Source organism: Dendropsophus ebraccatus, chromosome 4 (genome assembly GCF_027789765.1).
Source record: "Dendropsophus ebraccatus isolate aDenEbr1 chromosome 4, aDenEbr1.pat, whole genome shotgun sequence".
NCBI classification, from domain to species: Eukaryota; Metazoa; Chordata; class Amphibia; order Anura; family Hylidae; genus Dendropsophus; species Dendropsophus ebraccatus.
This window is the reverse complement of record NC_091457.1, coordinates 91,615,130-91,640,481: the sequence shown is the minus strand read 5'-3', so window position 1 is coordinate 91,640,481 and position 25,352 is coordinate 91,615,130. Positions and strand designations below refer to the sequence as shown.

Genomic DNA, 25,352 nt, shown 5'->3' with positions numbered 1-25,352 from the left:
CTTTTTATGATGACACATTTTATTTGGAAAAATACTATTGCACCCACTGTTGTCCCCCTTCAGTAAAACTGCACCACATCTGATTGTGAAACACGTCTAACCATTCAGATGTACACAGCCGGGAGGTAGTCGGACTGTATTTTGCATGCACAATGTTAATACTATTGTAAAGTATGTTTACTATTAAAATGTCTGCTCCCTGAGGCGATGAGAGATGAACAGCATTTGCATTATTAGCACATTACTAAAACTGTGCTTCAATGTGTTCTCCTGGGAGTTTACTGGCACCATCATGTTCCTGTCCTGTTCTCTAAAGGAACCTTGTACATATTAACCCTTCCTTTATTGTCTACCCATTGATCATATATGGACACGGAATAATTTCCATGATATTGACAGCTTAGGCAGAACACGAAGTTCATCCTCCATCTTGTTATACGCACTTCAATTCAGTACAGTAACAGCAGGCAAGGAATAGATAGTAGTTTCACATTTATATCCTGCATAATAGGACTCCTCAGCCTGTGGGCCCCCATTGCGGCTAATGTTATAATTATGGCTAGGGGATATTTGTGTTGACTGTTGTATTCTTGAAAAAAACAGATATGGAACAAATATACTGAAGCATACATTTATTTATTTGTAGTAAGTGTATCTTTGTGCACTGGCCCACCACAAAAATACCATAACAAAGTAATATATGTTAATAGTGAACGGGCTTCTATGGTCACCAAACACTGACCATCAAAACCAAATGTGGAATTCTACACTTATCGTATTGTACTCATGAGCCTAAAGGCCCTATTCCACGGGCCGACTGGAAGAGCAAACGGGCGCTGTCAGCACTCGTTTGGTCCTCGTTCCCCGCTCACCACCGCTGCTATTACACACGCCGACAGTGAGCGGGTGAGTCTGGGGGAAGGCTGCCCATAGCATATAGCAGCGTCTGCGCCAGCGCTTCTGTTCCACGGAGCAATGGCAGCAGATCACTGCTATCACAGTTGTTTGTTTTTCAACATGTTGAAAAACAACTGACTGCAACGATCAGCTGACATAAACGACCTCGGCTGATCGTTGCCTTCTATTCCATGGGACGATTATCGTTCCGTGGAATAGGGCCTTTACAATCCCCATGAGTGGGCAGACTATTTCTGCCACTTATCCACTAAAGTGATGGGATATTTGCCTGGAGAAACCTTCTATAAATCCAGGATGAGAATATCAATTCTAATCAGGGGGTGAATCACTAACCTTACATCTTAAAGCAGAGAATAATCCCGACACCTCAAACCCAGGGAAAAACTGGAATGACTAACCAGGGTTGGAACTAGAAGAAAAAGTTTTGTCTGTAGTAAAAATGCTGGCTGTATTTACCAAGCTTTGTATGTAAAACGGCAGTCCTTGATGGATGACACAGGCATCACCACAGCCCCCATTATAGGAGGGGATAAAATGAAAGGCAGGCTGTCACATGACCCTCTCAAAGCTAATACCCAGCCAGGTCTATTACCCGGATCATAGCAAGGTCTATCACTGCGCTCGCAGCCCAGGGACGTACAAATTGATTCTGAATTTAATAAGCTTGAGATGTAGAACATAATGGAGGTTTCTGTATGTTGTTATGGTGACATGCGCCTAATCCAAGAAGGCAGCCTCTGAGATGGAGAGATGGAAAGCAGTCCTATATGTAACACATATAAGGAATTAAAGGGTTAAAAATTATATTAGAAGGGACTTTCTGCGATTCTCTCCTATTCAGCATTTTGCAAAATTTGCATCAAAATAGTAAGAGAATCGCAGCAAAACCGCAGCATAAATGCCGTGTGTGAACACAGCCCAAAACAGATGAGAAAAGAGCCTAATCTGCTCCTGCTTTTGATTGGGAACGCCTCTTTGACACTTTGCACAGGAGAACAAAGTTTTTTCTATTTTAGTAAAGTACATAGAAATAGCTGTCTTCCTGCCCAGCTATCTAACAGCAGTTTGGAACGTGAATTGCAGCCGACAGATTCCATTTAAAACAGTAGCAAAGCAGGTATCATCCGAAATTATCAGTGAATTGCACCCGCTAGTGGCCGCAGCCAGCACTTGTGATGCACTGATAAATGAGGGCTGCACTTACACTTGCCACTGTTTACATGGGCGGGTCTAGGTAGGTCCTGCCAACCAATCACAGCTCAGTTTTAATTTGACTAGAGCTCATAAGATATAAAACCAGAGCTGTACTTGGTTGTTGCAGAAAAAAACAAGCTGTGTGAGTTTTCTGGCAGCTTGACAAATCTGTGCCATGATGTTCCACTCCTGGGACTCCAGAGATCAGGTATTATCTGTGAAGGACACTAGAAACAATAGATAGAAACCCCTACAGCACCACCATAGGTGAAATAAAGCATTACACAGTTCTCATTCAAATCAATGTGCTAGATCTTAGGTGCTAGGCAAGAAACTTTGTTACTGCTCTCTGTTAATAGTTTCTGAACAACACCCCTCTCCTTCCATTAACTTACAATCTCCCCATTATTTGTATAGTTTAGAAACCCCATTTGCTTTTCTTCTCTCTCAAATCTTGTTTTTCCTTCGGTGACTGGTAATATTAATACTATTTCTTAGATTTCCTATGTTAATAATGTTATTTTTTGTTGTATTGTTTGATCGACAGTCCATAGGCCTCCTGTTAGGTGCAACGTAGGTAGTGGCACATGCTGGGCATGCTAGGAGTTGCTACCTCTCTTTCATGGACTACAGGGTGCTGTTTGCCCTTCAAGACCCACCAGCCCTAGTTTGGTTGAGCGCTCTCATATGTCTGGATTTGTGAAAATATATTGAGGGATTTCCTGTCTCTGTTTTCACTGATTACTTGTATTGTCAAAAAAAGGTATTCTTTTACATCAGGCTCATTGAGAACTTCATAGTAAGTCAAAATGGGGAGGGGGGGGGCTCTCAGACCCCCGAGATTTCATATACAACAGCACAGCAGACTATTGCCAGCAGGATTTCTCTACCACAGAAGCTAAGCGATCTTTACGATGAGATGCTGAGCTGAACCTTGTGCTTTCACTTATATACAAGCAGCTGAGTGGGTGCAGATGGAGCCCACACGGGTAGAGGTAAATTAAACACATCATAATTTGTTTAATTTGGATCCAACCTGTAGGAGTTTGTGCAAAGCCTGGATCATGAGGAATGAGCCCAGCCTTCCTGTATTGTGTCTATGCTGCTGCTACACCTGGAATCCAGCAACCATGGGCTGGAAACTGCAGGTCAATGGACCCTTGTGCATATTCCAGACCCTCGTATGTGGCACAGACCTGTCAGACATCAACGCTACAGAGGAAATAAAAGATTTGTATTGAAATTACCTCATACAGCAGCAGCTACTGTTATTTCCAGACAGATGAGTTGTAATTCAGGTTAAAGAACATAAAATGGGTCCTTTTAGGCAATGTTTAAATGGCTAAAGTACCATGTTCGAATCCATGTGAAATCTGTATCTGATTTTTTTTTTCACACTGTAGATCTGAAACATGCATCACAGGGAAAAAAAGGAAAAGACACATAACCGCTTGATGCTGAAATTGTGTCGAGTCCCATTCAATAAGCTGTTCAGTGGAGCTAATCTGTGGCATACAAATGCAAAATCTTCCCCTCAAATCTAAGGATGCGAATATGCTGTAATCATGTCATTCAACAGACTGTGTACCCGCAAGCTGTACCTGTTCTCCTTACTGTGTCGCTGCTTTTGCTTTCATTTTTGTTCATATAGCACCCAGAAAAGCCAACGCATCAGTAACCCCTTCTCCCTCCATGTGCCATCCATTGTACTGTGCTTTGTAAATCATCCAGTGCCAGCCTGCCCAGTGCACTTTCACTAGCATGGCATAGCAGAGAGGAGTAGTTCCTGTGCAGTTATTGGACTGTGTATGTACTACTGGCAAACATCTCAGATCTGGTTATTCCCCCTAAAATGGAAATTGCTGTGCACTGCATAGAAGATGCTCAGTAGTAGTGAGAACACTATAATCACCTTGTCACCACTCTGAAGGGTTAATGTAACAAAGCCATGCAGGTTTAAAACAAATCTTTTTACAGGCAAGCATTAAAGTCACAGTCCCAACTGGATTACCCCTGCTAAGAGACCCAAGAATACATGGATGTAATGGGTTGTGTAAGTGTACCTACATGTATTCTATATGAAAGGTGTATGTTACCCCTATATATTCCTCTGGTCATTGGTCCTGTCAGATGAATATCCCCTCCCATTGCTGTTTTCCTACTTTCCTGTCATTAGCAGAGTTCCACACTAGTATGTGGTAATGAAACAGCGACACTAGGACAATACTGATGATTTATATTGCCTTTACAGAACATGAACAGAAGGGTTTTTTCTGGACGGTGGAAGCGAGAATGCCCCCCAGCCCCCCAGTTTCCACTATTAAATTTGGGTAATGAATTAGCACAGCAGAAGGCTAAGTAATAGGCAGGCATGCAGCTGTGTGAGAGGCGAGAGGTGAGAGCTTACATGTGTCAAGTGCAACACCAGAAAACCTGTAAATATTTCTGTGGAAGGGAGAGTAATTCTATATGCTACTGCACAGTAACCACAGGACTGTGAATGAGCCCGGAACAGGTGAAGCCGACAGGAAACAACTGCTGGAAATCTGTGTATTCACCTGATGTGGAGCCGGCTCCCTGAATGAGGAAAGCAGCTAAGCACAGCAGAATAGTCAACTTCAGCAACTGAGGACATTTCTGCTGGGAGCACTGGAGAGAAAGCCACCACATGTGGGTCAGAAGAAAGAGGCAGTTAGTTACCTGAGGCATACAGCTACTTAAAGGGAAAATCTGGGCAAAACAATTTTAAGATATGTTATTGCCCAACAAAGGTTATGAAAATGACTAATAGACACTTATTATGGGAAACTCACCTATAGTGCCTTTTCCCTGCACTTACTACAGCATGACGTGTTCAGGTCTCTGTAACATTGGTGATGTCACGTCACATAAACTGCCAACTCCTGCTGTTCCAGTGTGTTCCACCGCTGCAGCCGGTGTAGGCAGTTAATGTGACGTGATATCACCAACTATACAGAGACCTGAACACGCCATGCAGTAGTAAGTGCAGGGAAAATGCCCTATAGGTGAGTTTCCCATAATAAGTGTCTATTAGTCATTAGGCAATAACATACCTAAAAATTATTTTGCCCGGACTTCCCCTTTAAGTTTACTATTAAGGAACTAAGCCCAGCTAATGTGTATTAAACCATCATTCTCAGAGCTCCTGCTGCAGGGGGGATTAATGGAAAATAAACATTGTAAGTATTGCTAGTTATTAGAAACAGTCAGCAAGATTTACATTAGACTCTCATAGCTATAAAGTAGAAGCTACAGATAAAATGGATTGGAAAAAGGCCAGGGCAGCTACTAATGGCTTCCATTAACACACATCATCTAGCACCACTGTTAAAGGAGAATATTGAGCAAAATTTACTAAAACTGCCTATTTCTTAGAGTGTATGCTTGGACTAGACAGACTAAAAATTCACCAGTGGCCCTTTGTCGTCAGCCTTCAGGGTGGACCTCGCCAGATGGAACATGAAGGGCTTTTCTCGGATAGGCAGAATTAACATTATAAAAATGAACTTGCTAGTGCAAGTTTATTATCTGTTTCAAACAGCCACAGTAATTCTGCCACGCATCTTCTTTCAAAGACTTAATAGTCTTTTTTCTCAGTTCATTTGGATGAGGTCACGCCCCTGTCTGGCGAGGTCTACCCTGTGCTTGGCAAAGATGGTTGGCGGCCCTGTACTCCCTGATCCACATAAATATTATATTGCTGCAGTGGTCACTAGAGTCTTGGATGCGTATCATCTTGCTACCATAAAACCATGGGTTAAATAGGATCCTCGATATGAATCAACTCTGCCTTGTGGTTGGCAACCCAATTAATATTCCAACCTTTATATATTTCATTACTCTAAATCTAAGCATCCCTTATACGAGAGCAGGTGGTCCTCTTACCCCGGTTACAAATAACATATTTTCCAGCAGGCTATTCAGACGCCACCTTTCTCAATATCCCAAGGGGACAACCTCTTCTCTTTAGAAAGATTAGTGGGGCTTCCACCTTGACCCCTTATGAGACCTTGGTCCCTGAATCAGAAAGAACGCCTCGGATACAATGGAAATACCTACAACTGAAACACTTATCAATCTGTGGTACGAATCCTCAAATTGCATAGTCTCTTTTTAAAGGAACTCTGCATCCAGAGTAAAGCCCCATCACATAGTCTCTTTAATATACAATTCGCTGTATACACCAGAGGAGGCACATAAGACAACTTTCCAGCTTGAGTGGGAGACTGAGCTGAACCACACCTTTTCAGGGGAGGGTTGGGCAAAGGCGTTCTTTTTTTGCAGTCTCTAGCAGCATTCAGGAGACAAACTACAAAGTTATGTCTGGGTGTTACGGAGTCCCATCTCTGCTTCACATGCTTTATCCCACGGTCCCTGGCACCTGCTGGAGATGTGGAATGGCTAGTGGTTCTATGTCCCATGTTTGGTGGGGATGTAACCGTTTGCAAGGATATTGGAGAGAGGCGGTATCTATAATTCAAAATATCACAGGGACGACATTTACTAAAGATCCTGCCACTCTTCTGTTCTTGATGCTTCTTGGCCCTATTGCTAAGTCTAAAAAAGGACTTACTAAGTTTTTACTCCTAGCGATCAAAGTAGCGATACCCAAAAAGTGGAAGTTGGAGTCTCCACCCTCAATAACAGAGTGGTTTGCAGAAGTCCTTTACCTTCAGAGGATTGAGGAGCTGAAAGCTGAGTTTTTTTTCATAATTAGTCAGAGATGTGGCTTCCTTGTGTTGCTTTTATGGATACACCTACATATAGGACTTACATTCCCCCACAACATGAGGTGGTGAGAGATGCTCTTATAACTTCGCTACAGGTCTTTTTCTCTCTGGAATCATGTTGCCACTCCCTAAGTATTCCCTTTATTTACCTTTTTGTCTTGATCTACCTCAAAGTGATGTTCCGAGCAGACTTCGGTACTTTGGGTTATGACTATCTTTTGTAATCTCACGATGTTAACACGCTCATGTTTTGTATGGCTCATTTACACTGAGATTGAGTTGTACATCCCCTACCCCATTTTCATTTAGGTTTCCAATTCTCATTTGTTTTTTTAAATAAAAGCTTTGAATAATAAAAAAAATATTCACCAGTGGCTGGGGGTGTTTTATAAAGCAGCTGCACTCTTAGACTGTCTAGTCTCAGTTTAGACCAACTAATAGTTTGCTCAAAGTGCGGGCACAGAGTTGTGGCAGAATGTCGTATCTCATACCATTTCTCCTTTACAGAAGACACACCGCTTTGTCAATGCAGTGAGGAAAATGTCTAAAAATCTTTTTATACAAACTGTGTCAGACTTCTAGTGCATTCTTAATGGTAAGGCCCTATTAACAAATCAGTAATATGTATCTAATTGCAGACAGTACCCACTGATTTCTATGGCCTCGTGCACACATCAGTATTTGTTACTGATCTTTGCCACAAAAAAATACTGACAAGCCATGGTTTGGCCTGGACTTTCATTCACACATCCATAGCCCTCTCAGTAGCCGCGGACTCTCAGCAACGGAAAGGACTATGCATGTGCACCTGCAACCATCCATGGTTACACAGTATCCACAAATACGGACAGAAATAACTGTTGTGTGAAAGGGGCCTTGAAAGTCAATAGGTACGTGAAATTTGCGGACAGCTTACGGAATAATGTTGCCTGTCTTTCCTCCTATTTTTCAGGCAACTTTTCTTTTTTGGGTTGATCTGCAAAATACAGATTCAATACAGATGCATTACAGATGACTTTTTGAGGAACACCGATAACAGACCCAAACAGAAAACATACTGATGTGTGTAAGAGGCCTAAATGTGGGCCAATGTTCCCATCCAGATGTTCTGTACTATGACTACATAAAATAAATAAGATCTAAAATATACTGATATTATTTAGTGACATTTACTCACTGAGATGCTGTATGAACAGAGACTATTTGGTCATTATGTCTTTTCTATTGCTTTCAAAGGATCCACTGCAAACTATGTGCAAAAGCACCTGGAAAGCATTCCCCTTTGTGCATTGACAGGTAATTGGGTGTTCTAATGCTGCGTTTACACGGAACGACTATTGTTCGTATTTTCGCAATAACGATCGCATTTGAGCAATAATCGTTCCGTGTAAACACAGCAAACAATCAAGTGACGAGTGAGAAATTGTCCAGTTTGATCTTTCAACATGTTCTTAAAGCGTAACTGTCATGTTTTTTTTTATTGCAGAAATCAGTAGTATAAGCGATTTTAAGAAACTCTGTAATAGGTTTTATCAGCCAAAAAAGCCTCCTTCTGTACTCAAGAAGCAATCTCCCAGCCTCCCCCCCTGACTTTTTATCTGTGCATTATCAGGCAAACATGTCTTCATTACAGAGAAGCCAGTGAAGACGGGCTCTGCTCTCTCCATTGTAAGCCTATGAAGGGGGGAGGGGCTGAGGGAGAAGGAAGAGGTGACATGAAGGTCAGCTGTTTGTAGACTCTCTGGGCACCTAAAACGCAGGATTCTGGGGTCAGAAAGGTCAGTGCTTATCTATGAACTTACTGAGAGAAGATTGCAGGGTGTTGTGCTGTGCAGAAATCCTCCATGCTCAGTCACTCCTAACAGCCCCTCCCCTCTCCATAGCCACATAATGGAGACAAAAATCCTGCTTCATCTGATGTGAGGGGGGAGGCTGGGAGATTGCTTTTTCAGTACAGAAGGAAACTCTTTTAGTACATAAAACCTATTACAAAGTTTCTTAAAATCGCTTGTACTGTTGATATTTAATGTTTTCAGAAAAACGACCCTGAAATGACAATTACGCTTTAAATAGTCATTCGCTAAAAATTCGCAGATCACTTTGTGTAAACAGTCTTTCAAAGATTTATCCTATGTGAAAGATGGGCTTTCGCGATCTTAAAAACGATCGCAATAACGATTTTTCTTACAAATTTTCTAACAATTTATTTGTCTGAATGCTGATCGTTATAGCCAAATCGTTGCTGATTTGGTTATCGTTATAACCAAATCGGTAAACGATCGATTGGGCGAGTTGTCACTTTGTGTAAACGCAGCATTAGGAGTCCATTGGTTAGGCACAGACAATTGCTGCAGACACTTAGGCTATGCAAAGCTCTGAGGTTCTCTGACACCCCTGGATGAACAGCATGCATACATTAGAACAGGCTTAGCTATATTACATGTGTGCTTTCTGTGCTGCAGTGAGTGTGTGCACAGTATATACAACCTGTCGTTACACCCCATTTACATGTGGGTCTGCAGATTAAGTGCGGCATGTGTTTATGGATTAGTAGATATATATATATCCTATTTATGCATAAGTCTCTATATGTACATGTACTAATGGTTAACTGCTGGATGTATACATTACTGGCCACGTGTATATATCCATGCACATTACAAGTCTCCTTTTTTCCATTATCACCCAGCACTTGTTCTGTGGACCTAGCAGTGATATAAGTGTTGTCTCCAATAAATAGGCAAATCCAAATACTCACCCTCTACATCAGTAATATCTGGCGTCCCTGATTTTCCATCTCGGTGTTGCCCTTCAGCAACTTTTACAGCAACCGCTCTACAAATGGCCCCAAATCTCCGATCTAGGGAGCGGACTCCAGCTTCACGTGTGTATCTGCCAGAAGAGACAAAGCGCACCACTAAAGTGTTAACTGTAAGGTTAAAAGGGTTTTACAGAGTAGAAAAATGTGTCTCACAGTATTGTACACACTCCCTTCATTCACAGCACATGTATACTTAACTAAGCATTCATGTGTGGAGAGATCAGAAGAGATAGCCGTCAGCTGAATGGGCTTTTGGCCAGCCAACAGCTATAACGTGTATGGCCAGCTTTGGGTATGCTTCCACATTCTGAGAGCAAAGGAAACCATGCCCGAATAGACGTGTGATGCTGCCAATAATCCTTGCAACATTGCACGGCTATTGCGGGGAAAATGGAAGCAAGGTTTTCACCAAGTTTGGGACGCATATCTGGAAACTCAGCCATAGGGTCCTATTACACGATTAACGACTAACTATAAACGATCGCAAACAAGATTGTTTATAGTTAACCTGAAATCGTGCAGTATATTACACAGAACGATGGTCGTTAGTTACGATTATTATTGCGATCATTACTGTGATCCTTTATTCCTTCTGATCCCAGCAAAACAATGAACAATGTGCAATTACACTGAATGATTAGTGAACAAATGTGGAACTTGAGCGAACGATGAATGATAATTTTAGGTTCAGATCTAAATCAACGACATACGAACAATTTTTTGATCGTTGCCTGCAATTACACTGAACGATTATCGTTTAAATTCAATCGATATAACAATTATAACGATCGTCCTGTGTAATAGGGCCCATATCAGATCCTTAAAGAAGGTCATAGTAACCCAGCCCCACCCCCCAATGTGCTGCAGGGAGTACTCACCGTGTGATAATTTCCAGGGTAGTCTCGGGTGGGATCTGGATCTGCTCAGGAGTCAGTCCATGCTGGGCAAGCTGTTTAGCAATGAGATGCCTGTGTGCAATCTCTATCTTTTCTTCCTGGCTGTATCCTGCAAAACATCATATTATACTCTAGAGCTGCAGTCAAAAGGTAGAAGGTGGGCAATGTGGGCACTGACTCCAGCAAGAGCATAGTGAGAGCACTTATGGAGTATAATATGACTCAGGGTCAGTACAGGATAAGCAATGTATTTAACACAATGACAGTCTAAGAGATGGATAATGTGAACAAGACTTTGCATTTTTACTCACACATACCTGGAACCTCAAGAACCTCCATTCGATCTAAGAGGGCGGCTGGAATGGTGGCTGTTGTGTTTGCGGTGGCAATGAACAGGACCTGGGATAGGTCGAAGGCCACATTCAGATAATGGTCTGTGAAACTGTGATTCTGCTCTGGATCAAGAACCTACAAGGAGACAATAATAAATAAATAGCAATCATGGGAATACATCTTCATTGGTCTACATAGCTAGAGGTTTATTCTTGCAGTCTGGTACCATGGCATGTACTTAAAGGGGTACTCTGGAGGGAATTTTTTTTTTAAATAAGCTGGTATCAGTTATAGTTATACAGATTAGTATATTACTTATTTTTAAAATGTCTAGTCTTCCAGTACTTATCAGCTGCTGTATGTCCTGTAGGAAGTGCTGTTTTATTTCCAGTCTGACAGGGTGCTCTCTGCTGCCACCTCTGTCTGTGACAGAAACTGTCCAGAGCAGTAGCAAATCCCCATAAAAAAATATCTCCTGAGTTGGGACAGTTCCTGTCACAGACAGAGGTTGTATCAGAGAGCACTGTGTCAGACAGGAAAGAATATACCACTTCCTGTACAGCATACAGCAGCTGATAAGTATTGGAAGACTGGACATTTTTAAATAGAGGTTAAAAATCTGTATAACTTTCTGACATCAGTTTATTTGAAATGGATTCCCCCCCCCCAGAGTACCTCTTAAAAGGGGTTCTCCAGTGCTACAAAAACATGGCTACTTTCTTTCAGAGACAATACGACTCTTGTCTCCAGTTCAGGTGCGGTTTGCAATTAAGCTCCATTCACTTTAATGGAACTGAGCAGCAAAACCCCACCCAAGCTGGAGACAAGAGTGGGGCTGTATCTGGAGGAATATGACCATGTTTTTGTAGCGCTGGATAACCCCTTTAAGCTCACTTTGGGCATACCCTTCCTTTGTCTACAAAGCTGAGGGCTATGCTGGCGAAAATCTTATGCTACAATGCCAGCGGTTACCACCATTCTGGGTGTTAGCTTGTTATACTACATCTTCCTCCAGCACATAAAAGGTTTTCACTGTGCTGGGGTTTGATAATCTGGGAGAGACGCCTGAAATTGAAACCACACTGAAGGATACAATGACATGAGTCAGCAGAATGGATACTATATCTGTAGATGATGACCATCCAGGTTCTAAGGATCCTGCATTGCAATAATGAGTTTACCTGGCTGCTGGTAATTACTGTACAGTAAGCTATTCCTGGACCATGACAGAAGGTCCTCCATCTGGTCACGGCACAGGAGGGAAGATTTCTGTCTGAATCTAGTTGTGAAGTACCTAAAAGGGAAACTCCACAAAAATGGACCGCATTGACGGTAAATTTAAACCCGATCTCTCTAATGCTACGTTTAGACAGAACGATAATTTGCCCGACTGTACGATTAACGACTTCGAAGTAACGATTTTTCTTTTAAAACGATCAGCGCTTAGACTGAACGATATATCGTACGGAAAATTTGTTTTGCGATCGCTTAAACCTATCTCGCACATAGGTAAAATAGGTGAACGACTGTTTACACGAACGACGATTTGAGAACATGTTCAAAGATTAAAATGAACGATTTCTCGCTCTTCGTTCGATCGTTCGTTGCGTTTACACGTACGATTATCGTTCAAATTCGGTCGTTATTGCGCAAATTCGCACGATAATCGTTCCGTATAAACGCAGCATTACGTCAGCTGTTTAAATTCAATTTAGATTGTGCAGTTCCTGGAAACAATGAACTAGCAGGATTAAAAGGGCCACTTTGATCCATAACCAGTTTATAGCTGGACACCATGTTACACTACATAAGAATTCATTCTAAACTGAAAAGAATTCAGACATAACTAAGAAAGGATGAGGAGGAGGCAGCCTGACTTTGGGATCATGGCCAGCTGACAACTGATGACCAGCTGCACTACTTCCCACGCAGGACTATGAACAATTGGTGGATTTTCCTTACAGTAACCTGTGGTGTGTATATACATCACCATAGCTGACACTGTATGACAAAGAACAGGACAAGTTCATGGAGTGGTCTGTGGTCCCAACTAGAACCCTGTAAAACATTTTGTCTGGTCTCCATCAACCTCGCCTACAAGACTGTATACACAATGTTACCAGTTGAGTGAATCGTGGGAAAGGAAGTGGTTCCAAAAATAGTGAAACTTTCTGCTCCGCTTATCACACACTTCCTCTGTCTTCAAGATGTTACAGTCACGAGTGACCGTAGCGGCAACATTTATACAGAAAGGACAAAAAAAAATGTGAAAAATAACAAAAAGTCCACTGTTTAAACATAAAGTTCTGCCATTACATAAATGTCTGCCATTACTTTTGTGTAACCATTTCAGACCATGTTGTTTCAACCCTTGCCATTTTCAAAATCTGTTTTCCATCAGAAAATAGGTACACTGTTTAACTCCTGAAAAAAACAAAAACATTCTGACTCAATACTTCTAAATGAGGGTTTGTTATCACTGTATTTGGTGTAGACCATAGGTGTCAAACTCAGGCCCTCCAGCTGTTAAAAAACTACAAATCCCACCATGCCTGGACAGCCAAAGCCGAAGCTTTGGCTGTCTAGGCATGACGGGAATTGTAGTTTTTTAACAGCTGGAGGGCCTGAGTTTGACACCCAGGTGAAGACAATCTTCCTGCACTGATACAAAGTAACAAACTATCAGCGATAAGAGATTACTTTATGCTGCTTTATTTTACTTGCAGAAGACTGTCTAGACTGGATACAGTTGTAAAAACTGTGGGAACAATTCAGTCTGTATGAGTTTTCAGCCTCCACATATAAACAACAAAAAATTGTGAAGTTGACAAACTTTTCATTATTCAAATGTTAAAATATGACAGGCGCATTAACAGGTTCTGTCGGATTAATCCCGATGACCATTTAAATGCCATTTCTTGGGAATTTGCCAATGCAAGGAATAACAGACAGAAAGGGTTAACTTGACTTCTGGATCCTGAGCCTGGTTTATGGAGAAAGGATGGTAGAAGGGTCCAGTAATTTGCACAGGACTTGGAGGTGCCAGCACCTGCCAGGCATTTCACAACACACAGCTAAAAGCCTCTCCAATGGAGCAGCAGCAAAAGGAGGGGGAGAGGGGGAACAGGGGCTTCCAAGAAAAATAGGTAAGATATATAGTCTGCTATAATGCAGCGTGCGTCCAGTGAAAAGGATTAAATCAAAGTGTCTTTCTGGCTCCATATGAATACATGGCAGTCACCAGCCCTGGCTAAGTGCTCGCTGCACACAAAAAGCACACTGTAATATTTTATAACAAACTGTCCGAGGGGAAACCATGTAAAAAAGCTCCCCCTCCCCCACCCATTATAATAAACAGTCTCTTGTAGAAGAATTATTAAAGGTCATCTAAAATTAGAACAAATGTGGCCCTGTAGTGTAATAGCAGCGACAAACAGGAAGGAATTCAGAATTTTCCTTAATGACTTTGAGGACAGGAAACTAAGGACATTCCGACGACAAGGACTGATCACGTGATCTCTCTTTCTCGGATTAAGTTTCCCAATTCCAGGGAGAGAGAGAGACTGTGACCAAAACATAGGAAATGTGACCCAGCGCCGTCAGTCTATTCCATCATCTGGTGCCAAGTCCTTAAACAGCCAATGTAGCCACAACCTGACATTAGTACATAGCAAAGGTTACATATAAAAGACTCCCCCTAAAACAACAGCAATGGATGCTCCCAAGTACCAGTGACCTAATTCAAAGTGTGTACATAGAGGGCAGTATTATAATAGTTAATGATCAGGTAAGGCAAAGAGTCCCGCACCACACTAATAAGCACCTATGCAAGGAGGTCTGGGTTAGGACCGCTGGCTGGAGCTATCCTGTGGATTGAAGACTGCTGGCTGGGGGTGCACTCAACGGAAAGCAGAAATACAAATGTATGTAGGTAGATGTACGAAGGAGCACTCACCCAGGGTATGCAGTGTAGCTTGTCTTTATTGAGTCCACATGGAGCGGGGAGGTTTAGGGGTTAGGTGCAGACGCATCCTGGGACGTCCGTTTCGGGGACACACCCCCTTTGTCGACCAGGTGTATTATAATAGTTATGTTACAGTAGTTACATTCTTGTTCATGGGGGCAGTGTTATAATAGTTCTAAGCTTGTACATAGAGGCAGTATAGGGACAACTGGAAGTTGTCCAGTTGCATCTATATTCTTGTACACAGGGGCAGTATCATAGTTGTTATAGTCTTAGAAATAAAAGCAGCAGTATAATCGTAGTTACATCCTTGTACATAGGTTGCAGTATTATGGCACTCCTTACATGAGCCACCCCTATGCTTGGTCCTTCCTGGAGGGATATCTGGCTAGTCCTGTGTTTCGAGACTCTTAAATGAGGCTACACAGGCTCTTTTTTTGCCTATTCATGTTTCCCAGGGAGCAATGCACTTAGGATTTCACTGCATTGATCGTTTAACCTGCAGCTGGAAGTGTTAACTTTGGCTGGTCTCCCTGAGATCAGTGATCTGTTTCCCTTATGTATTATATTTAGGTTATCTATCCAAGGTAATCACTTAAAGATTTAGAAAATCATGTGCCTAATCGCACTGTGTGTGTATAGTCCTGCACCAAGTCGCTTCCCCTTGGTCAATCCAACATAAAAAAATAGAATGATCAGGACACTTTACTCTTCAGAAATTTCTTATTTTACTTTTTTCTTATGCAATATAAATAACTTCTCGTACAAAAATGTAACATAACACATCACCACAGTGCGCAGGATTCAGGAGTTTCAGATGTTCAAGCCAAGTTCTTGGCCGGCTCCATTCCTCCTCTGAGACTCTCACTCTCTTCAGATGGTATGATGACGACTGAGCGTGCTGCTACGTTTCGGGGTCCGCCCCCTTTCTCAAGCATCAATATCTATCTAAGGTAACCCTTAGTAGAGCCAAAACTAGCGCTATTTATTTTGTATGCAGCTAGGACATTGAGAGTAACCCGACCAAAAAATATAGGTTAAAAACAATAGATATACAGAGTCCAGTATATGGAATTTAGCAAGTACGGCAATAGTACTATGATGCAGATGTGTAATCAGGCGACTACAGGACCAAGGGTCAAATCCACACCAGAATACGGTAAGCGCAGGAGTATACACATTTGCACACAGCGGTGCAGCCAGGAATCATCCAAGGGTAGATGGCGTAATAAGTATATGTTCTTTTATTGCAACGCGTTTCGGCCCTATATTGTCCAACATGGGCCTTTATCAAGCATCAATAGTACTTTATCATTAGTACTATGAGCTATTCCAAACAAACAAATATAGTAACTACATTAAGACGTATTAACTGAGGTTAGTATGTGCATGCGTTGCCTTCTAGGTGTGTGCACAGGCGTCGTTCTCCCATTTCTTTCACCCATTTGCCCATGGGGATTGCGATTGATTTTAGTTCACAGTAATTCACACTTGACGATTATGATCAGTGTATATCTATGATGGTCTGAAGTTGTCCAGTAGCCATCTCCCACAAAAACATCTAGTCTAAGTGTAGACACATTAGACTTTTGGAACAGAGTGACGTGACTCTCTCCTACTACCAATACTTGGAAGGACCAAAAATCAAACCAACGCGTTTCCGAAGCTTCTACCGGCTGCCTTTGTCCATTAATCTTCTGAAGTTGTTGGCACTAATGGCTGAACTAAAATCACCTGCAATCACTGCTGATCTTTAAGTGCAGGAAGAGTAACTACAGAAAAAAATTCTCTTTGATGTTTTTTTGGAAGGAATTTATAAGTCATAGCAAAACCGTTGGTTTTTAAATGTAGGCGAGAGGCATTCGTGTCAGCCATGGGTGTGAGGTGCAGCCACTTCTCTTTCTCTCTAGGTTTGCATATATAATAGTCATGTTTGCGTGTTTTGTCAACAATATCTATTTATTTCTAGTAAAGCTCTACTTTGGAGCTCTACTGTAGATGCTACATGATGTCGATGCTGGTGGTAACCCAGAAATCAGCCCTGATTATCTCTGCACTAAATTATAAATATGACACTTTTACCCGGCAGATTTCTGGCACATAGTGTGGGTGTGCCCCAAAATAGTTATCTTTTGGAATGATATTGTACATATTCTGTCTACTGTCTGCGAGGTCCAGGTGCCGTTTGACCCCACGGTGTGCCTCTTCGGGTTGCTCAGTAAGGAAGTGTGGGCTCACTATGTGCGTATTTTCCTCAGGATAACTCTTTTCCTAGCTAGAAAAGCTATCGCACTGCGATGGATCGACAGACGCCCTCCTGACAAGCAGCAATGGATGTCCTTAGTTAGTACTGTTGTCTCTTCTGAACGTATTGTATCTGCAGACATTGTCCCACCAAATTTCACAAAATCTGGGATCACTATCACTATGATTTCCCCAACCGATTTACCTTCCCCTTGAGGGATGAGTACATAGTCTGACCCCACACTTCTCTCCGTAAATTATGCTATTTCCAGTACTGTTTTACTGTTATGTTGGTAGCAAGTATGCTAACTTTGCTATTGTTTATTGTGTATATCATTATTTATGATGTGTATTCCTCTTGTCATAAGACTTTTTTCCACTTCTTTTATTTCACAATTGTATTACTTGTCTTACCGTGTAATATGTTTTACACTTTAATAAAACTGAGTTGAAAAAAATAAATAAAAAAAATGACACTTTTAAATAACCCAGATTACTGGTGTCTTACGGTCCTTCTACAGTAAACAATCTTCAGCCATTTGCACCAATCAGCTAGATCAGTTCTCGTTTACAGTGCCTTCATACGCCACAACTAATCAAGCTGCCGGGCCACATAAATGATCCCTGCATCGTTCCTGTGACCATTTAAATTAATTGCTATCGGCCGAGATGTGCAACCAATCAACAATGGTTTATAGGGCTGCACAAATGATGTGATCAGCCATCGAGCTACCATTTTCCCACTCCTCAGCTAATCACCGATACTTTTACATGGGACAATTATTGGCCAAATGAGCATTCTTGGCAACGCTTTTTGCCAATAATCGCCCTGTGTAAAAGAACCCTTATTCCAGTCAACATGCAGCAACAGAAACACGAGGTCTTCCAGTATCAGACTATGGCAATCAATACGGGCGACTGTTTGGCTGACAGTTATCAAAGGTGTATTGTCTGTCCTTGTTTGGCTAAAATGATCCTTCTTGATTAATTTCAACTAACAATCATTTCAGTTAAAATCATCCAGTTCCACCAATTTTTATTTTAAGTTTATGCAAAGAGCATGCCTATTACACACTTTTTTATGAGAATAGGTTCTGGGCCAGTCTATTGTGCCTATGTCCAAGGAGCTTGCTGTAAACCATCTATTAGAATGCTCTAAAAGAGAGCTAGCACAGGCAACATACTGTAACTGCCTCTATAATAGATTTACAAAAAAATTTAAATGAAAGAAAAATTCAAATCAGAAAACAAAAAGATTTTTTTTTCCAGAATCTGGCTTCTGTGAGTAAAAACTAATCTATACAGTCACTTTAAATATATTTGCAAACACTTCTACTGTCGCAATGATATTCAATGCAGTTGAAGGGTTACTACACCTACTGTCAGCCTCTAAGTATACAGCAGTGTTATAATAGGAGCAGCTGATATCAGTGATACATGGATGTAGAGATCCCTAGAGGTTCTTAGCATTGAAGACACACATTAGTGACCATGGGTTACAGTGAGGGTTCCACGCCTCTCTGCACTCATTTCACTGAGGAATACTACAGACAGTCTTTCACAAATGTGAACCTGCAGATTATAGGGTTATCTGTGTGGGAAGTGGCTGGTAACAGGGAGGAAAAGACTAACGTTAACTGAAAAGTAAATGGGGACCAGAGACTTCAGGGTTAGTGTCCCTTTTACCTACTTAAAGTGAACCAGATGTGTTCAAATGCTCAGTCTATCAATCCTACAGGGCAGAATTTCCTATCTCTCTATGGATCAATCGGCTTCTGAGTCAAGCTGGTCATGTCTCTGTGTGATGCGGACAGATGTCTTTCAAAGATGCCTACAAATGTCTGCCGAAATCAGAACCAGATGGGGACGGGAATGTTCCCTGGGGTGGAGGAGGACGGCACCCCGAGAGTCTGCAAGGTCATGTGTCATCCTCTCCGGTCACCTCATCCGCTCTTTAATCACCTCTGATGGAAGCTATAACATCTGTTTAAGGGTCTGGTCCACATGTGGTGAACATTTAAAAAAAAAAAAAAGAATCTTTAAATGGACACTCCTAAGATTGAAGAAGCACCCCAAGAACATAACAGATACTTGAGGAAACCGGATTCCTAAAAGAAAAGGGTTTGGTAATGGTTATTATGTAACTTCTATTTAGCCCTAATATTTGGCCACCAACCTGCAGCCCCAGCTTTCTTATCGTATTTCCATGCTTTCCTTGGAGCACTGATTTATGGCAACCCCAAAAATATATTCTATGTAAAGGGGAGTCACTGTATCCCCTGCACGGTGATCCGATTTCCTCTGCCCTCAGCACGGATTCTCCTTATGCGTACAGTTCTGTTATTCCAGCACCTCATCACTTTCTTGCGCTTTACGACCGCTTCTAAGCTCAGCCATAAAAAGCAGATTTTCTTTTACTTGCTCTTTTCCTAGCCCCGACTTCCTAATGAAACCTGTGTGTCCTCAATTGTAAACTTCATGTGTTCTTTACCAAAACCATTCCCATGTCAGAAGTGGCATACTGACACGCTGTACTTAAGACAATGGCAGCCAAGGAAACACCGGATCTGTGGAGATGCGTAAAGGGCCAGATCAGAGAAGTTTATTAGACTACATAATGTGCAGGTGTAGTATAACTTCTTAGCCCAGCATTCTGGTAAGTCAATTTCAGGGGCTACAATTATCTGTATTTCTACAGTATCTGTTGAAGAAACTCATCTTCACAATTCAAAGAGTCCAGTTGGCAATCATTGTTCACTTCTCCGTGCCTTTGCAGGAATGGATTGCCACTCCGGGACCTCCTTCACAGCCGCAACATGACCCGGTTGATGGACTGCTCGCTCAGCCAGTCAGTGACTGGGGCAAAACACTGTGGCAGTCACGGATTGGCTGAGTGTGCAATCCATCAGCAGTGTAAGGCATTTTCCCCCCAGTCGTGACATTAGAACTCAGGTGGAGGGAAAGCCTTCTGGCAGGGGGCACGTGGTGCATTGTGGGCACTGGAAGAGCTAAGCAATGATTGTTTATTGCTTATGTTCCTTCCCTGTTGGCTGACATTTTTTTTAAATTGCCGGACTTCTGCTTTAATGGTGCATTCTAGTATAATACTATTTTTACATTTTGCTTGGGCACTGGTAAAGAAGTAAAGAAAAAAATAATATCATTCTTACCTACCCATGCAGCTCCATTTGGTCCCCCGATGGTCTCTGATTATTCCTATTTCTAAGCTGTCAGAACCTGCTCGCTCAGCCAATCACTGGCTACAATGGTGTCCCACCTCAGTGGGAAGGTTCTGCTGAGTTAACATGTTTCGAAAGTAATGAGCAGGGACCAGCTGGGGAGCTAATATTGGACTGAGGTAGATAATTACACAACTTACCATTGGTATTGCCCACGACTGGGTAACCCTCCAATTACAGAAACATTTGTCTCATAAACCTATGCTGTATGTGTCTCTCTCTTCCAATCCACAAAGTTCAATGGAATGCAGCACACAGAGGACAGGGAGCCTCTGTTCTTGTGACCAGCAGGGGTATCAGTAATGGGACCCTAGTGATCAGACACATATCTATCATGTGCAAAGGCAGTACAGTGTTGGTCACAAGAGAATTCCTTAAAATAAGACAGTCTCAGCTTTACAACACTCAAGAGAAGCGAGAAAGTGGGGTTTGTTTAAAGGAGCGAGATGATTGGTTATATATATTTATTAATGTGTTATCTGCAAACCATTCCTAGATACCAGCTAGCTATGATGTAAAAGGAGGATTCTGCAGTTCAGAAAAAAAATCACAGCTCTGTAATAGAAGAAAAGCAGAGAGGATATCCTTCTTATTCAGGTCAATATTTTTCCATATTGGAACAGTATTACAGCAATTATATTCTTGCACACGGGGGGGGGGGGGGGGGGGGGGGGCAGTATTAAAGTAGTTAAAATAGAGCACACGGAGCAGAATTATAGTGGTTATATTGTTGTACTTGGAGGCAGTATTGTAGCAGTTATAATTTTGTACATATGAAGCAAAATTAAAGTGGTTATATTATACCAGAGAGAGCAGTATAACAGTATCACTGTTATAAAAAAAACTTCTGACATGGTTGAGAGACAAAAGTCAAAAGTTCAGACCCTGATCGATCGAGAGAACGAGCTCGCCGCTCTGTTAGTGAAAAGAGTTGGGCTCCATAGATTTTATGATTCTATCATATCATTTTGAGTCTGGCTCATCACACACCATACAGCTAGGAGAGGACTGCACTGAACACAGTCTTCTCCCGGCTTGTTCCCCTGATCGGTCAGGGCCTAAACACTCACCCCCGGACCAACCAAAACTTTTTGGCTGATGAAGGCCAAAAGCCAAAACGCAACCTCCATGTTTCCATGTACCTGTGTGATGTATGCACTGAAAAATAAGCATTACTTGATCTGGCCAGTGAAGGGATTTTCATCTGGAACATACTCTACCATGAGCTCACCATCCTACAGAGGGACACTTAAATTTACTTAAAAGGTTTATCTGGGGAAAAAGTTTTTTTTTTTTTTTTTTACTTAACTATGGCCTAATAAGCTGTATGATAAAAATGGCCTAATAAGCTGTATGATAAATATGGCCTTAAATAAGCTGCATGATAAAAGAAAGAAAATACAAAAAAACTCAAAACGTTATTTACCTCCCTCAGAGCCTATATTATCACGGTGCCCGGTCTCCACTGCACTTCACTTCCTTGGGCTGGGGGCAGCAAGACATTGCTGTTCAGACCATGACTGGCTGCGTTTTTTTTTCTTTTCTTATGCAGCCTGGGGATATTTAGGAGTAGCTATATTCTTATAATAGTTGTATACTTTTACATGACACTTAAATCTACTTCTCTGGCCCAGATGTTAAAGGGGTGCTCCTGACACTAAAACATAGTAACAAATACAAACCAGAACGTCCAAAGCTGTCCCCACCATACGTCACAGACCTTATCTCCCAGTATCCACCAGGTAATCTAAAAACAGACAGCTTAGCCAAAACCTGATGTCAGTAAGTATCAAAAGGTTACATATAAAAATATGCACCTGAAATGACCGAGACTGATGTACACATAGCTTCCTTGTAAAGAGTTTGCCCACTGTGGGCAGTACTGTAATAGTTACATTCTTGTTCTTATATGGCAATATTATAATAGTTATATTCTGGTCACTATATACAAGAATTACAGTACATAGGGAGCAGTACTATAGTACTTATACTTTTGTATATTGGGGCAGTAAGGCCCTAATCACAAGTCCATGTCAGTTTTTACTGTCAGGAAATCCTGATCAGGAGGCCTCAAATAGCATCAGGAAAGCATCAGGATTTCCTGACAGTAATAAGTTTTTACCTTCAGGATTTCCTGATCAGAAGAGAAAAAAAAACCTCCCATTATGTGATGTAGTCCTGCATATTACCACACACACACACCATGATGAGAGATGTAGTTCTACTGTGCCACTGCCTACCCCCTCCTATGCTGTCACCTTTTAATCTGTTGCAGAACTACAACTCCCATTATGACCTGCCAATAGGACATGATAGGAATTGTAGTTCTGAAATCTGGATGGCTGCAGGTTGCAAAACTACTACTCCCAACATGCCCTGATGACAGTTCATGATGGGAGTTGCAGTTTTGCCACCTGCAGCTATCCAGGAGGAATAACTACAACTCCCATCATGCCCTGATGACAATTCATGATGGGAGTAGTAGTTCTGCAACCTGGATGGCGGAATTGGTAATGGGGTGTCGGGCGGCAGCCTGAGGTGGGGTGGGAGGGCGAGAATAAGGTTCGGGCATAGGGCTGAGGTCCGGGGGAGGAATAAGGTGTCGGGGGGGGGGGGGGGGGGCAAAGGGGAGGAATGGGGCGAGCTGAGGTCCAGGGGCGGTTGGTCGATGAAGGAGCCTGTTAGTGTTCTGTGGTCATGATGAGGTGTGCAGGATATCTCACCTCTAGTAGTGCAGCTGCAGGGTCTCCCTGAAGGCTCTTCCCAAGTTTATCCACCTCATCCAGGAGAAAAACCGGATTGTTTACACCAACAATCTTTAGCCCGTTGATGATACGTCCAGGCATGCTGCCCACATAGGTGCGTCTGTAAATGAAAGCACACCATGCTGAATGGTCAGTATGTGTTCTATTGACAGCAGCATAATACAAGTCTAACATTATACATCTATTATGCAATGAAAAGGTGATTTCAAGGTTTATAATCACATTTAGTACATTCATTGACCTTACACATATACAGTAAGCTCCTAAATACAATCATTGGCATAAGGCACCATGAAGGAATTCCTGTAACTGAATGAAACCTTATAGATGTGAATGTAATGACGATGTATGTAAGCGATTACAAAATTACAACTAAACAATATGTTTATTGGGGAAAACTTTACAACTGAAGAAAGAATTCTCTAGAATCCTGTTGGGGCACCTCTAGCCTACAAGAAAGAGAAGATATAGCTGGGTATGGAGGCATACAAGTTCTATATAGCTTCCTGCAGTACATTTGCCCACTGATGGTACAGTTGGGCCTGTGGATCCTGCACACCTATAGGTTGACAAAGCTGGCTTGCTATAACAGCAATAAACATGGTGACCGGGCAGGCCAAGTGTTGCAATCTGGTTGAGACATTTTTGGGAAACCCCTGCTGTGGGAGAGCATTCTTATGCTGGAAAATGCCAGCTGGAGGTCCTGCACATATCACTGAGATGTTAGTGCCCCTTCACTAGTTATCACTTTTGGGGGGATTGAATGTGGTATGTAATGGCTCCCCAGATCACAATACCAACAGTTGGCACAGTGTGTCAGTCCACAGCAAAGGCAAGGATTTAAAGGGACAATTAAGCATAAGAAAACAAAGCCATTTTCCTCCCAACCTGAGAATGGACACTGCTTCTGGTAGAGAGCAGCAATATTTTTCTAATACTGGATAACCCCTTTAAATGCTCACCACAAGGCCTCCATGCTCAAATCTGCCAGTTGTTAGATTTCGGTTTGATGCTAAGCCATTCCTCTATCTATCCTCTTTGTGACGCTACACCCATCTTGCTTCTCCCTTTTGGCTCAAAGTTTCTTGAACATGTTTACCTCCCACCTCTCATCCAACGCGCTCTTTAGACATTGTTTAGGCTGCATTCACACATTCAGTGATTTTCCCGGTCCGTGATTGTGGTCCGGCAGCTACCTCCGTGATCCATGCAAAACAGTCCGTTTTGCATCCGTTTTGTATCCGTGTCCATTTTTTTTACGGATTTGTCTTACAGCATTTTAAATGACATTGATTACATCACAACCGTGTTTTTCACGGATGAACACGGATGTCACATCCGTGTACATCCGTGAAAAACACAGATCTCATTGATTTCTATGGGGAATCCTTTCCGTGCATCCGTTCCGAGTAATGACATGTCCTATTTTTTAACGGAACGGATCACGGATCCGTGAAATCACGGAACATCTGAATAGCCCCATAGAAAGCAATGGGCTATAAAATTGTCCGTGCGCACGAATCCGTGAGCACGGACAACTTCCCGGAACGTGTAAATGCAGCCTTAGGGTACGGTCACACTTACCAGAGCCGCAGCTTATTTTCTGCTGCGGATCCGCAGCAGATCCACAGCAGATTTCATTTAAATAACTGAATACAGCATCAGATCTGCACCATCAAATCTGCTGCGGATCCTGTAGGTGTGAACGCACCCTTAAAGAAGATTTAGCAAAAACCACCACTGAGAATGAAGGCAAGAAAATTACCTTCATCCTCAGCATTTTGTGCATCTTCTAACCTACTGTTAGCTTCCCTTTAACTGTTCACAGATGACCAGCTGTCTCTGTCACCTATTGTTTCTTTCTCTTCCTTGTTGACAGTAAGCCCTTGCACGTAAGACCCTCTTCCCCTCTTTATAAGTCCATTACTGTTTTATGTTCATTTTACTTGTGCTATATGTACTTTATCCCCTTCTGTCCAGTTTCCTGCATCTAAGAGTGCTCTAAAAATAAATGGTTATAAATAATATTTATGATGATGATGATAATAATGATGATGATATGGTTGTAGTGGTCTAGGTTTTTCATTCACACCACTGTAAAAGAGGGTGACGATGGCTGACTGTCAATCGCAAGACAAGAAATGGGTGCCATGATACCAAATTTTCTTCTTTCAAGAGCCTGGAAATGGTCCAGGAGAGGTAGGGATATATAATGAACAGCTTAGTT

General features: G+C 42.0%; 1 protein-coding gene across 1 annotated transcript in view; it reads right to left on the bottom strand.

Moving 5' to 3' along the window:
• LONP2 (lon peptidase 2, peroxisomal) overlaps positions 1-25,352 on the bottom strand; it is a 70,494-nt gene that overhangs the window by 20,633 nt on the left and 24,509 nt on the right. Inside the window, exons 8-11 of the mRNA XM_069966252.1 lie at positions 23,084-23,225; positions 10,898-11,048; positions 10,563-10,689; positions 9,622-9,755 (exon numbers count right to left, since the gene is read on the bottom strand). Coding sequence (XP_069822353.1) covers positions 9,622-9,755; positions 10,563-10,689; positions 10,898-11,048; positions 23,084-23,225 — 554 coding nt within the window. The remainder of the gene's footprint in view (positions 1-9,621; positions 9,756-10,562; positions 10,690-10,897; positions 11,049-23,083; positions 23,226-25,352) is intronic.